Here is a 15,680-nt window from a genome sequence, read left to right on the forward strand (position 1 = left end):
CGAGCCCCCTGCAGCGCTGTAGCACTGTCGGCAATTGTCAGCAATTAGCGACGGTTCGTTAGAGTCCAGTTAATAAGCCAAAGCCAGGACGGGAGCCCGTGCTCTGCCGAGAGCCTTAACCAGCGCTTCCAAGGCTCTAAACGCAGGCGGACCAGTGGCCTGCCTTCAGCACTGGGGCCAGAGCTGGGCCGCGTGGAGCAGCGTGGTTGGTGGGCTGTGGTCGGGGAGATAGGGGAGGGGAGAGGAACTGCAGGGCTGGCCCTCCCTGCGGCAATTCTCGGCTCTGCTGAGGTTTCTGGACACATTGCCTTGCCCAGCAACCCCCGAGGAGCTCAGCCCAGGCCACAGAGGTGAGAGCAGAGCTTTCTCCTCCTGTCTGTCCAGGCTCAGGAGACAGATGCATGAGCATGGAGGGGGGGCTGGAGAGGGAACTGGGTCAGGGAAGCCTCCTTCTTTTGACCACCCCCTCCCATGCTGCCAACCACATCAGCCAGACAGCGCCTCCTGTGACCTGCCATGAGCCAGCCCAGGCCCCTCCAAGCCTCAGGTTCCAACATCCCATTGTGAAGGTCCTCTGTCTGTCTATCCAAGCCATGCCTCCTCCAGGAAGCTGTCCTTCATCTGTAGCCTAGGTAGGGTCAGAACACAAGGATCCAGCCTTCGGCCACCCATTCAGACGGCCATCCCCACAGGGGACGCTACAGCCCTCTTCTCTACTGCATGAGGCCAGGCAAGGCTCAAGAAGAGGTTGCTGGGCTTCTCGGTGCCTGCCAGGGGTGGGGTAGGCCTGGGCCTCCTGAACTTCTGGGGGTGGTAAGGGCTGGCCTCCCTGGCTCAGAGGCTGGCATGCAGGAGGCAGGTGGGGGTTGGGGAATAGCCCAGCCTGCTCTAGACAGACGAAGGCCCCAGCATCAGCTGCTCTGAAGAACTCTTTTAAAAAATCTATTTCTTTTGGACCAGTCCATATCATGGTGGCTAAACACTGTGCATGGGGATCCGGGTCCCACGTGGATGACCATGGTTTGAATCCCAGCCCCAGAGGCTTGAAAAACATGTGGAGTAGGGACAGTGGGTGACAGTGGTGGTTGGAGCACCAGACTCCCAGATGGCTGACTGCAGTTTGAGGCCCAGACCCAGTGGTTTGAAACTCAAAATCCTCAGAGGAAAACGGAGGAGAAGGGATTGCAGTGTGGTCATCCCCCCAGGAGTCATTTCTTGCTTTCTGTCTCTCTCTCTCTCTGTGTCTCCAGCAAGCTCGCGACCTATAGCAAAAATCTCTCAATAAAAGAAATGAAAAGAAAAACACTCAGGGCACGTGTGCATCATGCCCGAAATCCTGCCAGGAAGGAGAAACGGAGGAAAAAGATTGTGGCATGTCCATGCCCCCAGGGGCGTGATTTCTCTCTCTCCCCCTCTCTGGGAGCACATATGTCCTCTGGCAATAAGAAAGTTTGCTTATTTTATTTTTTCGATGAGAGTGCAAGAGGAAGACAGGCACCCCTGATGGGTCCCATCTTGCCACGATCCCCACGCACGGCTATTGGCATCACGGGCGTGCCCCGACATTTTCAGGTCCACCCAGGGCATCCCTCAGTCCAGCACTGCCGAGAAGCGCCTGCCACCTGCACCCCAGCCAGGCCCTGCAGGCTCTTCATACAAGCCTGTTCCTCTAGGTACCCCCAAGTTCCAGGGGAGCCAGCCCACCGGGCATGGTGGGCCAGGTCAGAGGGTCACGAGACTCCTCCCGCTGTCCTCCTAAGGCCTGTCTTCTGCCCGCCCTTCTCAGTGCCTGACTGGCTGTCCTTCGCAGGGCCTCTGGGGTCATCCCTCTGGTGTCAGTCACGTGGGCAGACTCCCTTGCCCCCTTCTCCCCTCTTTGCTCTCCCAGTGACTGCCCTGGGGTTGGCACTCGGGAAGGCCAGGCTGCTTGTGTCTTGGGCTTCCCAGCCCTGCCATTGATGCTTTTAGGGGAATCGGGTAGAGAGGGGGCAGGGGGAGGCAGGCAGGTCGGGGAGGTGGGCTCAGGCATGAACAGACCTCAGGCAGCTGGAAGGCTGGCAGACGGGCAGGGCAGGGAGTCAGAACAGACCTGGCGCAGCCCATGAGCCTGTCTGGAGTGGAGTGGCATGTGCGTGTGCGTGTGCGTGCGTGCGTGCGTGCGTGAGCACGCATGTCCCTGGGACAGTGTGGTGGGTGGCTCTAGTTGCAGCTTACTCTCCATCAGGGCCTGTGCTTTTCCGCAGCTACCTCTACTCACAGCTGTGCCCCCGAACTGTGAGGAGCCTTTTCCTTTAGTCGTGACCTTGCAGAAGGAAAGCAAGCTCCTTTCCCTTCCCTCCCACTCACAGCTGCTCTGGGGCTGGCCCCAACTCCTGCTGAGACAGGAGCCCCAGGGCCCACTGGCTTGGGTCTGGAGTTTGTCAAATGCAGCCCACCTTCCAGAGCCCTGAGGGAGTGGGGTCACATTTTCCTGCAGCTTGGGGCCAGAGCTGTTGCACTCTGAACCCAGCCCCAGTCCAGGCTGGCGTAGTTGCCTTGACGCCCCAGGTGGCAGGCACCACCCGTAGGTTCCCCCTGGCCCAACTGCCTGGAGCTGAGCTGCAGAGCCAAGCAGGCCTAGGGGGTGGGAGGAAGGAGTCTCTTCCTCAGGACAGATGGGGAGGAGACTGAACTGCACCAGGCGCTCACTCAGGGCCTGGGGCCCTGCAACTCAGCCTGTGGCCCGCTGGGGTGCAGACTGGGGACTAGGAGCAGGGAGCAGGCGGGTCCCCTCCTGCAGAGTGAGGCTTCAGAGCCCCCCTGCTCTCCAGTTTCTAGAACAGCATCCGGGCCCAGAGGAGCAGCTGTGCCAGGAAAAGCTATTACCCCGCAGCCTCCCTCCCTCCACCTGCTGAAAGCCTCCCTCCCCTGGGCCCACCTCCCAGCCTCCCTCAGCTGCTCTGCTCACCTAGCCCTGCTAACTGGGTGGGGAGGAGGGGAGCACTCATTTAACTCTTTCTGTGCTGAGGGAGGCTCCTTGGGCCTTGCCCCATGGCCCTTCCCCCCAAGCCCCAGCTCTGCTTGGAAGTCCTGCTGCCAACCCCAGGGCCTTGCATGGAGGAGAGGCAGAATGGAGGCTTCAGGAACCAACCCTGTGCCTGGCTATGGGTACCCAGCCCATGGTCCCGGGCACTGTGGGCACCACAGACAGCTGTAGCGTGTCTGGGCTCCACCAAATGGGTTCAGACCTGGGGCAGCGAACTGGGCCTGGGACACTTGGTGAGAGGCAAGGGCAACCTGGCGGGACCCTGTGTAGCCACCCCACCCGCAGCATCTTCCCACGGGCCGGACCTAGAGAAGGGGGTGCCCACAGGTCCCTGCCAGGGGCCCTCCCTGGTGAGAGGGGCAGGAGGGCAGACATGCAAGGAGAAGTTCCCACCCAACCTACCCTGAGCCGCTAGCCTGGGTCTAAGTGAAGGCCTTGCTCAACAGAGACAGGCCGCGTGGTCCATGTGGTCAGTGTGGGTGGTGTGGTCGCTGGGCAGACAGGGCGGCAAGGGAGAGGCCTGGCATCCAGGGCCTGGACAACACGAGTTCTGTGTGGGCAGCAGGGGAGAGAACACTTATACTGCTTTCACTCCTCGCTCAAATTTATGGACAGTGCTCCCTGGAGGGGGACAGGCAGCAGGCTGGACAGCCCCTCTGTCTCACCCTCCCGTCTTGTCCTGTCCCTCCCCAGGAAAAGCACATCTCAGGAAGCGAAGAACCAGAACTCCAGGGCAGTCACGGCTGTGACCTCGGAGCCTACCACAGATCCTGTCTGGGGGGACACGGTGAAAGTGGAGATCCAGGCGGAGGACGTGGGGCAAGAAGGTGAGGCTGGGGGCTGGGCTGGCAGCGTGGCGGGTGCGAACACAGAAGGCCAGGACTTAGGCAGATACAGGCTCCCTCTGCACTCAGCTGGGAGCTACCTGAATGCCTCTCGGGTTCAGTTAAAAGCACTTTTAAAAATTGTAAGACTGTCACGCCTCATCTCCCCGGCCTGCTGGAGAAATGAGTCGTTCCACATAAACGCGTTTTCCCGGCAATGCGAGCTTATCTTTTTTATGACTGCTGTTATTATTTTCATGGTTGTTAGTACATCGCCTCCCACTGAAATGGCACGGGCGTCCTGGCGTGTCCCCAGGCAGCACATCACTCGGAGCTGCCACCTCCTGGGAGGAGCGACACTGGTCCCCGTGCTTAGACACGAGGGTCCCGGAACTCATGTACCTGGCTCGGGATGGAGTATTCAGTAAGGGAGGACCTGGGACCCACCGTTCCACGTGCTCACAGGCCCGCCAGTGACAGAGCCGCCTCCACGTGGTTTTCGTTTTATTTTATTTTTGGTGTCCCTGCTGCATCACCCTCAGGTTGCAGACTGAGCCACCTGGGACCCGTGTGTACTTGTGCACACTCTGTACATTCTCATGTACCACCAGGCACACGCCACCACTGCACGTGTGCACACACACCCCACAGTCTGCTCCACACCGTGGGCCTGATTTCCTCTCTCCACCAGCTGCTAGAGACCACGGGGGTAGGCAGGGCCATGGCCCAGAGGTAAAACATGACGCTTTTCAAGGCTGACCCACATGGGATGGCTCTGGGCTCGTACCCTAAGACCTCTCTGAGTACACATGGGCCCAGAACCGGGGCTGGCCCCGGGGGAGCAGGGGCGAGGTGTGTCATGGCGTGGAGACCCTATCACAGTGCACTCGCTCACTCTCTGTCAGAAAAAAGTGAAGTTTTTAAAATGAAATAAGGCAAAAAGGAAATATTAAAATAAAAAGTCTTTGCAGGGAGACAAAGAAAATGGGGGGAAGGAGCCTCAACAAAAGGGGGAAAGGCTGATTCTAGATCAGGCCAGGGGAGGTTTTCTGTCTGTAAGAAATGTGCAGAGCTGTGGGGAGAGTTTAGGAAAATTCGAGAGGAGGAAGGTTGACCAGGGTGTCAAGAGATGCATGTGTGACCCGTGTGTGCGTGTCTTTGTGAACGCCTGTGTGCTGGACTACGTGCACGTCTGAACGTGTGCATGAGCAGCAGCGTCGTCCATGTCTGCAGTGCGTAGACGTGTCCAATTGCAACAGTTGTGTGTGCGCCTGGCGGTGCACGAGTTCATGCAGTGTGTGTGTGTGTGTGTGTGTGTGTGTGTGTGTGCCTTCGTCCCTGTGGCCACATGTAGAAGTCAGGGGTTGTGGTGAGCAGACCCGGGCTGGGATCCTGCCAGCTGGGGCGAGAAAGGGAAGGGTGTATTGAGGCCGGTGGACCTGAGGCCCATCTGTGCAGCAGGACTGACTGTGGGAGGGACAGGACAGGACGGTGGGAGGCCACGTGGGCAGGCGGGGAATAATGGCAGGCGCCTCTGCAGATGGAAGGAGCTGGATGCTTGTTGGAACCTGGTTGGAGCCGGTTGCTGTGGTGATGTCTGCGGTGGGGGTGGGAGAGATGGGGCCAGGCCAAGAGGAGGGGGGAGGGCAGGCAGTAGCTCAAGGGTGTGTTAATGAAAAGCAAAGGGGGGTTTCAGACCCTGAGTCAGGGCCAGCACAGGCAGGTTGGGGGCAGCACAAATGGCTTGTCGGCCACACAAAGGGAGCAGTGGGAGGCCGGAAGGGCACAATGCCCAGAGAGGAAGCTGATGGACCGTGTTTGCAGCATGGAGACAGGAGCAGGGAGCAAGGCTGGCCAGCCCCAATTACAGCTGGCCACCCACGCCAAGCCCCAGAAAGGAGAAGGGAAAATACGGGCACTCGCCTCTCACCAACCCATCTGGGGACTCATGGGCCACAGCCAGTGTGGCTTTGTCTGGGGACACTGGGATCCCCTAGCCAGGCTTTCTCGGGACTGCACAGGGCTGGGTGAGTGTGCGAAGAGCTGCAGATGGTTGACGAGGAGGAACATAGTGACAGCCTCCAAGAGCACTTGCACAGAATTTTATAGCTGCAGAAATGCTCCCCTCCCTTCAGCACCCAGGAGAGGGGCAGGACTTTTCTTTTCTAAAGTGGAAACATTTTGCAGAGCAGGACTGCACTCAGAGGTGTGAGTTGCTCAAGGCCACAGAGCAAGTTAGCCTTGGTACAAGAACCGGGATCTGCTGACTTCAAATCCCTTTCTCAGTCAGCTTCGAGACCTCCTGGGGCCCTTGGCCCTCTCTCCTTTGAACATGGATCCTGTGAGCCAGCTTGAGAAACCTTGGCAAGCATTTTCCCCTCTCTGTGTGTGCAGGGTAGCTGCAAGGAAGAGGAAGGAAAGAAAAATAGCAAAGCCCTCAGCTTCCCTCTCTGCACCCAACCCAGGTGACCCACCCAGGTCCACGGGACCCGCTGAGCCTGTCCTCTGGGCCTGCATGGGCCGGCAGCTGTCCCTGGTGCTGAAATGTCCTCATTAGGGAAAGGAAAGAGAGGGTGAGGAGATCCCCAAGGGTCTCCCTCAGGTGCACCCCTCCACCCCAACCTCTCTACAACTCTCCTTCCATCTCCCTCACTCCTCCACCCTTCTCTTCCTTTCCTTCTTCTCCATCTCTTTCTCCTCCTCAAATCTTAGGTTTCCAGAATGGGAAGATACCTCAGGGTCACCAAACACAGTCAACAACACGCTGCGCGAGTTATGTAACCTCTCTGAGCCCCATGGGTGCAGAGATAGTGACACCTTCTTGAGAGGTTGTGGGGGTTGTTGATATACTGGCCAAGGCGTGCTCACCCCTAGGACTGTGACAGAGCAGGTGCCCACCAAGAGCACCACCATGATGACTTCCAGATCACTGGTGTCCTCAAAGTTCATCCCGAAGTTGGTGCCATGTTATGAGAAAGGGAGATCTCTTTGGAGGGCATTTGCTGAGCGGTGCGTTGTTTAGGCAAGGCTTCACGTGCTTGGAATGGACTTTGACGATCTGCGTGGAGGGTTTTTAGAGCAGATCACTTTTTCTACCGAGCATGTTTCCCTCCCTACAACATGTGAGAGGTAATCCCTCCCTACCCTCCCGAGGAGCTGGTGAGAGGGTCTGTGCCATGGAAGGGGGCCCTTCTTCCTGGGGAGGCGTGCTACCCCTGATCACCAGAGTATCTCTGCTCATGCGTGTCTGCTGTCATGGGGGCTGGGCTCAGCTCTGCGTGTGTCTGCCCCAAGGCTAGGGGTTCTTAAACATGCAAGAGAACTGCATTTTGGGTCCTCACAGCTCCTGACCTGTGTAGAGCTCGGACAGTGCTTGTGGGGCTGTGTGCACATGTGTCCCACACAGTGACCCCTCAGGGTGGCTCTGCTCCCCGCGCCCAGTGTCACTTCCCTGGGAGGGAGGGTGTCAGCTAAGCCCTGTCTCGACCCTGTGCCCATGGTGTCCTCTCTAGATATGATACTCAAGGTGGTGGACAACAGGCAGAAAAGGGAGCTGCTATCCTATGAAATACCCATCAAGTACCTGCGGGTCTTCCACCCCTACCACTTCGAGCTGGCAAAGGTGAGTCCTGCCCGGGCTCTGGGCTGAGCCGGGGCAGGAGGTGAGAGCCACCTCGAAGACCTTGGCTATTCCCCCAGAGCAGCCCCAGGCATCCCATGCCCACTCCACAGCCTGTCAAGTCCAGGACCTGGACAGGTAGCTCCCGATGGGTAGATGGGAAAGAATTCAGTTTCCTATGAGAATTCAGTTTCCAAACTCGGCTCCATGAAACATCCCAGCAAGCACAGAACAATTCCCACGCTAAATGAAGGCAGTGAAAGATGCATTCTGATTTCGTAGATACTGAAAGAGGGAGTACATCTGGAAATCAAAGAGGCATAGTACTTGGTGGGTCCTTGCCGGGTTCCAGTCCCAGAACAGATGCACGTTACCGGCGCCTGCGATCCCCATGGGGAATTGCGGCTTGCACACGTGGGGCTGGCACTCAAAGAGGAAGCCTCTCGTCCTGGCCCCGAGGAGCAAGCCCAGGCAGTGTTTTCCTAGGCAGTTCCTTCTGCACAGCCCCTCCAGCCTCGGCAGGAGGAAGGCCCAGGAGAGTCGGACACGAACTTATTCCCTGGAATGCAGTACTAGGCATGATCCTGAAGCAGGAGCCTCAGGCCCCTCAGTCCAAGGCATTGGCCTCCCCCCTACCTTCCCTGAGTGCTGGTTGGTGGAGGGGAGAATTCACTCTCATTGCTCGAGCACTCACCAGGCACCTGCTATGTGCTGGGCTGTGGGCCAGAGGTGACTGAAGCCTCACCGCCACCTCCCCCAGGATGCACTCCAGACCCTGGAGTGGCTGAGAGGGAAGGACAGCTGCTCTTACTGGCCAATATCCACAGGAAGTCACCTAGCCCCTAGACTTCCTTGCCTCACCTGCAAAGCCAAGGTCCTGGTCCCCTAGCGTGGTATCTAAAGATCCAGTACAATGACTAGCAAGGTGCCCGGCACATAGTAGGTGCTCAGTTAGGGGGAGTTCCCCACTCCCCTGCCCTAGGCCCTGCACTGATCTTCTCTAAGCAACTTTTCGTCATGGTCCCAGGGCTGCATGCCTTCCCAAGACCCCCAAGGGGAACCCCAACCCCAGGGCTTGAGAATGAGCCCCCAGGCTTCCCTGGGGAAGTGGAAGCACAGAGGTGAGGGGCACCCTGGGAGGATCAGCACTCAGTCACAATCCTGGGGACTTCCCATCTCCCCCCGCAGTCCACGTACGCCCAGGCCTCGTTATCACGTCCGCACAGAGAGAGCAGGCAGCTGGGGTCCTTGTGAGGCGAGGAAATATTCAAGTGGAAAAGGGAAGATTTATGGTATTGATCTCCTTGGAAGGGCTCACGGGGACCGTGAGCTTTAATTATCGGCTGGGAGCCCCGGTGGAGCTATGCCACACACTCGTCTGCAGAGAGCTGGATTTACGGCCAGGTCTGCCCTCAGACTGAGCTCTCCTTCCTGTGTCTCCAGCCCACCCCGTCTGGGCAGAACGACAAAGCCACCACCATGACCAAGCTGTTCGCAACCGTCGTGCGGAAGGGCAGTGCCATCCCCCGCTACGTGGGCTGCAGCCACACAGCCCTGGAGGTACTGGCTGGGTCCTCTGGGGTGGTGGGCGTGGGGGACGGAGCCAAGCTCCCAGCAGACCCCATGTCGTGCCACTGGTCACTCGTGAGGATCCGGGCCAGAAGTGACTGGCCACAACCCAAGTGGGGGACAGCAACCGGCCTTTCCAAAACAGCCAAAGTGGCGTGTGAAGACCAGCCCTGATGTGGCAGGAGTGACAGGACAGAGCTGCCAGCTCTCCTTCCCGCTGTCCTCAGAAGCCAAGGACGGAGCTTAGGGCACACAACTGCCAAACATGGGCACCTCCCAAAGCCTCTCTCCCCAAGGGCGGGAGCTTTCTACTGGCCACCTTGGCCCTGCTGTTTCCTGTTCTGTTCTTCCCCTCCTGGGGCGATGACTGGTGCCTTGCCCCGAGCGATAGCCCAAGGGCCTCCCTGGGCCACTTGCTGCCTCCTCTGGTCCCTCCAGCCTCTGTGCTCTCTCTGTCTCTGTCTCTCGCTCTCACACTCTAATCTCAAGGGCAACCCCTCATCCTCTCCTTCCTCCCTCATCCACGGGGCACTCAAGCAGCCCACAAACATATTTAGCTCCTGCCCTGTACCAAGCACCTCTGCTCAAAGCTGGGAGGGTGGCGGGAGCGAGAGCGACACCCTGCCTGTGTGTACCCGGCTCCCGCCACACAGGCAGACACAGACAAGGCGGGCATGACAGCAGGCGTGGCTCTGAGGGTGCTAGGAAAGAGGCAGTCTGGCGGCTGAGCAGGAGGATGGGGTGGGCTCGCAGAAGGGTGCTCGGGGGTGGTGACGCTGAGGCTCAAGGACAAGGAGGAGCCAGCACACAGAGCTGGTGGGGGCTAGGGGAGCCTGGTGGAGGAACTGACCTAGGCAAAGATCCGGAGGCAGAAATAGCCAAGCATGTTGGAAGCGTGAGGCCACAGAGGACTGAAGGCCAGGGCTGGGGGTGGTTTGATGAAGAAGAGCCCAGAGATTCTGACACTGGTGGGGGGTCCTGGGAGGCCTGGTGTGACCTCCGGTCTCGGGACACCCAGTGTGACGGAGAAGCCAGTCTTGGGTTTGGGGTGCTCCATTTGCAAAGTTCTCTCTCACAATGATCTAATCAGAGACCCCTCGTGACCCTGGGAGTAGCCAGGACCGGGGCTCTTGCCCCCTTTGATTGACAGAAACCAAGATAAGCCAGAACACCAACTTCCAGCCCTGACCCTGACTCTGAACCTGGGGAGCCAGGGCAGGAGCCAGCTGAACCACCCGTGGCCTCTCACCCAGGCCTGCACTCATCTCACACCTTCTCCCACGGGCTGCTATGAGTCCACTGCTGAGTCCCCAGCAGAAAACCAGAGGCCAGTGTGCAGCTGGTAGAGCAGGCCTCCTAGGGAAGAGAGCCGGGTGGGGAGCAGGGAAGGGCAGGCACAGTGCCGGGGCAGACAGGCGGTACCTCCGCGGGGCCCAGGCCACACGGTCACCCACCTCCTCTGCTTTTCTCCAGGTCTTCCTCCGGGGAGTCAACGAGCCCCTGGCCAACAACGCCAGCCCCATGGTGGTGATCGCCAGGGTGGTCCCCAACTACAAGGAGTTTAAGTGAGTGAGGCCCGGGCGGGCATGGCAGGGACAGGTGAGGGGAGAGGGCAAGGAGAAGCGGCCAGTGGCCACTGGAGGCCATGCAGTGGGTGAGATCCCCAGTGAACATGTGTGCTCTGAGACAGCCCCACCCCAGGCTCAGGGCCACCTCTGTCACTCTCTCTGGCTCCAATGGCCCAAGAGAACTGACCTGTCTACACCATCTGGGAGCTCTGATGACTATGGGACCCCTTGCTCAGAGGAGGAATAAACATGGCTGAGGCACACCCAGCCCGATGTGCACACCTCGTGCACACACGCGTGCACACACGCGTGCACACAGCACACCCTGCCCCTGCAGGCTCGCCACGCCCTCCAGCCCAAGCCAGGATCCCGTGTGGGGATGAGCGGTTCCAACAAGCTCTCCCAAAGGTAGACCTTGGACGTGTGGCATCCAGATGTGCCCAAGGCTGCCATGAGCCCTGGAGAAGGGAACCCGGAACCGCAACCCTAACCCTGACCACGTTGAGCTTTCCGAGGCCGGGCGTGGTGGGGGACCAGGGCCGCCATGTTACGAGGTCCAGGCTAACGTGGGCAGCCACCACACCCCACCTCTCACATCAAGCCAGAGGCAAGGAGAGCCCGCAGCTGCCGGCCAGGGATCTGGGATGCTGACCTGTCTGCTTGCCTCCCTAGGGCCAGCCAGGCAAGCGGGGACCCAGGCTCCGTGGGGCTGCCCGTCACCCCACTCTCCTTCCCCAGCCCATCCGTGATGAACTTTGATGTGCCCCGGGTTAGCCAGAACGGGTGCCCTCAGGTACGACCCCTCCCGCTGCTTCCTACTCCAGCGACCCCCCTCCCATGGCGCGTCCACTCAGTCGTGGCTCCCTTGACGGCTAAGTTCACCGAATCCCGCTGCAGACCCAGGGCTGCGCTTGGCCGTGCTGCAGAGAAGCCGCCTTCAGGGCACCGCTGGCCTGGCAAAGGCAGGAGTTCTCCCCGGGAAGCAGCATGGGGTCACACGTGACCTAGTAACAACCGGAAGGGGCAGTCGGCCCTGCAGCCGGCAGGCACAGGGCCAGGGGCTGTGAGGGCCCCCTTACCAAAGGTACCTGGAGCAGGCAAAGTCGTAGAGACAGCAAGACAGAGGCTACTGGGGCTGGGGAGTTAGGGATTCATGGGTACACCTTTCCTGGCAGCTTAAGAAACATGTGGAGTGCATGTGTGTGGAGGGAGAAATGGAGAAGGGATTGCAGCGAGACCCCAAGGGGGTGCTTTTTCACTTCCCCCTCTCTCCGTCCCTCTGTCTCTCTGTCCCTCTGTCTCTCTGACAGGTATGTACACCCTCTGCCCCCCCAAAGTTATGGAAACACATAGGTAGTGGTGACGGTTATACTACTCTGTGAATGTATTTACCGCTGACTTGTACAGTTTTGTTTGTTTGTTTTTTGCCTTAGGGCACATGCACTTGCCAGAGAGAAAGAGACAGTGAGAGGGAATGAGAAATCCCCCCCAGGGTGCATGGCCACACTGCAATCTCTTCTCCATTCTCCTCTCAGGATCTTGAGCATGCTTGCACATGTGCCCAATGTGAGTTTCAAGCCACTGGGTCCAGGACTTGAACTGCGGTTGGTCATGTGGGAGTCCAGTAATGCAACTGCTGCGCCATCTGCTGGCCCCTGACCTGTATTCTTTCCAATGGCTAACAGTACATTTTATTTATGCTATGTACATTTTACCACAAGAAATGATACATTTTTAAAATTTATTCACGGTTAAATTCGACCAGAGAGAAACAGAGAGAGAGAGAGAGAGAGAGAGAGAAAGTAAGAAAGCAAGCCACCAGGCCCAGGACCCGAACAGCAGTCAGCCACGTGGGAGTCCAGTGCACTTAACTACCTCGCCACCTGCCAGCCTCAAGAAATGTTTTTAAAAATCAGAGGCAAAAGCAGGCCAGCAAGTGGGGAGGAGGTTAAGGTGACTGGATCCATGAGGCCAACAGTTCGAATTGCAGACCCAGAGGCTTGAAAATCATGCCAGGCATGTGTGCGTGCGTGCCCCAAATCCTGAGAGGAATGGAAGAGAAGGGGCCGTGGCGTGGCCCTCCTCCCTGGGGGGTGATTTCTTACTTTATACCTATCTCTCTGTTTCTCTCCTGTGCGCACATACTTGATAGCAAACAAACAAACAAAAAATCAGAGGCCAAGCCACGACACCTGGTGACTAGGAAGGGCAGTTCCCAGTTTTGGCAGGGTGGTCTGGACAACGGAGAGCCAGAGCATAGGTGTGAGCTGAGGACGCACAGGACTTGGGACATGCGGGTGGACCGGAGGCAGGGTGTGCGAGTCTGTGGGGAGCCGGGTACAGGCCACAGCTGGACTCGGGCTGGGCAGGCTGGTACATTCCCATGGCCTGCACCTCGGGGCCAGCTGGCCCTGCGTGATGGTCCCAGCAATTTGAGGCTCCTTGGAAGTCCCTCCTACTGTCTACCCCCCAATCTCATGGCTGGTGTTCAAAAACAGAAGAAGCATCCCGTTGGAGTCCCAGCCTTCATTTAAAGGCACAGGCATTCCAAGAAGGCCCAGACATAGGCAAAAGTATGGGGCAAGAAGGGGTGGGACAAAAGGACACCCTGGGGACAGAAGCTTCAAACTCAAACCAATCCTCGGCCTGATTTCCCCAGAGTCATCTCACACATGGCCCCGCATTTGCCCAGAAAATTATGAACCAATCTGCAGGCCATCCCGAGGGGCGGGAGCGCTGCCTGCTCTAATGAGTGGGCCCCTCCCGCCCCGGCCTCTCTGGCTGTCTGCGCTGCCTAACTAGGAGGGTGGGGGAGGTGCCCTCACTCCAGAGTCCTGTCCCCAATGCCTTTCCATGTGTGGGACAGTGAAGGTCACCCAGCACCATGGCCGCTGACTCGGGTGGCATGGGGTGCCCAGGTACCAGCAGTGAGAGTGGGGTGGGCTGCAGTTGGAATGGAGGGATGGGGTGCCCTGGGCAGAGCCCTGTCTGAATGGACACCAATCTGCAGCTGGGCTCCACACAGGCCCTGGCACAGCCCCCTGAGCTTCAGTGTTCTCATCCCTGTGGCTGAGGAGGTGGGGAGTGGACTAGGTCATTTCTGGGGCCTGCCTTCTGTGACGTCCTGGGGCGCCGTGATCCCCCTGCCACCCCCGCCAGCTCCGCCACACCAGAGCACTGTGGGCAGGGGCCTGAGGGTCAGGCAGACATGGCTTTAACCCTGCTTGGTGACCTACTACCTGTGAGACCTTCAGCAAAGTGTCCTGTTTCCCTGGTGCTATGGATTCCTACACGAGAGGGTTGGGTTCCCACCTGTCAGGCTCAGGTTCTCACCTGCATGGGCTGGATCCCTCCCTGCGTGGACTGCGGACTGGATTCCTCCCTGCATGGGCTGGGTTCCCACTGGTGAGGGCTGGATCCCTCCCCACGAGGGCTGCTGGGAGCATTAAGAGGACACCCCGGGCAAAGCCTGTGCACCCAGGGCCCAAGTGAGAGGGCTCCTCCCCGTCAGGGCTGCACCTGCCCCCGTGCCAGCCCCCGTGCCCTCTGAGGCCAGCCTCAGTGCTGTCCTCGCCACACCGGCTTCGGGTGGCAGGACCTCCATGAGGACCACTTACCACCACGGGTACTTACCGCCACACCCCAGAGTACCTCCCGACAAGGGATGCTGCCACCGTGCGCTGACACACGAGCTCAGCAGCGTCCTCGAAGCCTCAGAAGCCTCGGGACCCTCCAAACTTGCTGAACGGCCACCTTTAGCTGGCTAGCAGCTCAGGGGCCAAAGCTTCCCAGCACCGCCTCCGGGAGTGCCTAAGACCAGCAGCAGAGGGAAGCCTCCTGCTCACGTGTGGTTTTTATGAGAAACTGGGAACCAGCCCCACCCAGCAGAGCCCTCGGCAGCCCTCCCCTCTCATCTCGTGGGCCAGAACTGGGCTGCGTATTCCTCCTGGTCCTTTCACCTGGACCCCTTGCCCCTCTCTCAGCAGGAGGGAGACGCCCCTCTGCCAGATGCACAAAGCCCATCCCCTCCAGCCCCAGCTCACTGCTCCTATTCACCCGGATGCAGGGGTGAGGCTCTGCATTGCAGAGAGCAGGGACTAGCAGTGAGGTTGAGGCAGACCCAGGCCCAGAGGCAAGGGGTCCTGGCTCCCTGGAGACCCCACCCCGACATCAGACACCAATAGCTAGTCGGCCCAGGCTGACCTCCGGGGTGCCTAGGCAGGGCAGGCAGCGGTAGGAGTGAGTGTGGGTGTGGCTGGTGGCTGGGCCCCAGGGAAGTGGGAGGAGGGTCTGGGGGCCATGCCGTGAAGGCCACCTCCAGCGGAGGCAGGGCTGCCTGGTAGCCAGGGTTAATGGCTTTGCTGAAGATCACAGCTGAGTTAATCACAGTCCTAATCCCACAGTCTGCTTCAGTCTTCCCATTAGCATCTGCAGACAGCGTCCGCCCCTCACCCACCAACCCCGTACACCCCTCGGCCCCCCAGCACCTTTGCCAGGTCTGAAAGGGTCTCTCCTGGGGGGCTGGCCCCAGGAAGGCTTCTACGGAAAGGGCTTTTCTTGTAGGGCAGTGGCAGCCGGCCACCTCTGTTCCTGGGCTCCGTTTAGGTGCATTAGGAGGTGGCGGAGAGGGCAGCCAGCGTCCATTCAGTAGCCCTCGTAGAGCCCAGGGCGGGACAGCGGCTGGCACCCAGAAGTCGAGCCCCAGGCCCACTGCGGGCTCACCCCTGCACCCTCAAGCAGGAGTGGCTCTGGGAGAGGCATGCTTGGGATCAACCCTGAAAGATCACTCCTAAGCCCCATAGAGCCCAGAAGCAACTTCCCTGGCCTGGCCGAGTGGCTGTCCCTGAGCTCCCACCTGGAGTGTCTCAGGGACCTTGGTCACTGTTGCAGTGTCCAAGGCCCCGTGGCTACCTGTGTCCCCAGGGAAGGAGAGAGGGCAGGCTCGGCTAACCTCGGGCTGGGCCTGGGGAAAGCAGAGCAGGCACGTCAGTGTGACAGGCGTCAGGGCTCGCCACCACTGGGGGAGGTGCACCCACGCTCTCCATTCTTCATCAATAACTCCGGGAGCTGGCGCT

The 15,680-nt window shown here is 59.3% G+C and overlaps 1 protein-coding gene across 5 annotated transcripts in view; it reads left to right on the plus strand.

Annotated features, from left to right (window-relative positions):
• CCDC33 (coiled-coil domain containing 33) overlaps positions 1 to 15,680 on the plus strand; it is a 68,456-nt gene that overhangs the window by 9,610 nt on the left and 43,166 nt on the right. For all 5 annotated transcript variants that reach the window (XM_006153368.1, XM_006153371.1, XM_006153369.1 and 2 more), the window contains 5 exons: positions 3,719 to 3,852; positions 7,362 to 7,471; positions 8,912 to 9,028; positions 10,511 to 10,602; positions 11,278 to 11,398. In XM_006153368.1, the coding sequence (XP_006153430.1) occupies positions 3,719 to 3,852; positions 7,362 to 7,471; positions 8,912 to 9,028; positions 10,511 to 10,602; positions 11,278 to 11,398 (574 nt within the window). The remainder of the gene's footprint in view (positions 1 to 3,718; positions 3,853 to 7,361; positions 7,472 to 8,911; positions 9,029 to 10,510; positions 10,603 to 11,277; positions 11,399 to 15,680) is intronic.

This window comes from Tupaia chinensis, unplaced genomic scaffold, assembly GCF_000334495.1.
Source record: "Tupaia chinensis unplaced genomic scaffold, TupChi_1.0 Scaffold000369_1, whole genome shotgun sequence".
NCBI lineage: Eukaryota > Metazoa > Chordata > Mammalia > Scandentia > Tupaiidae > Tupaia > Tupaia belangeri.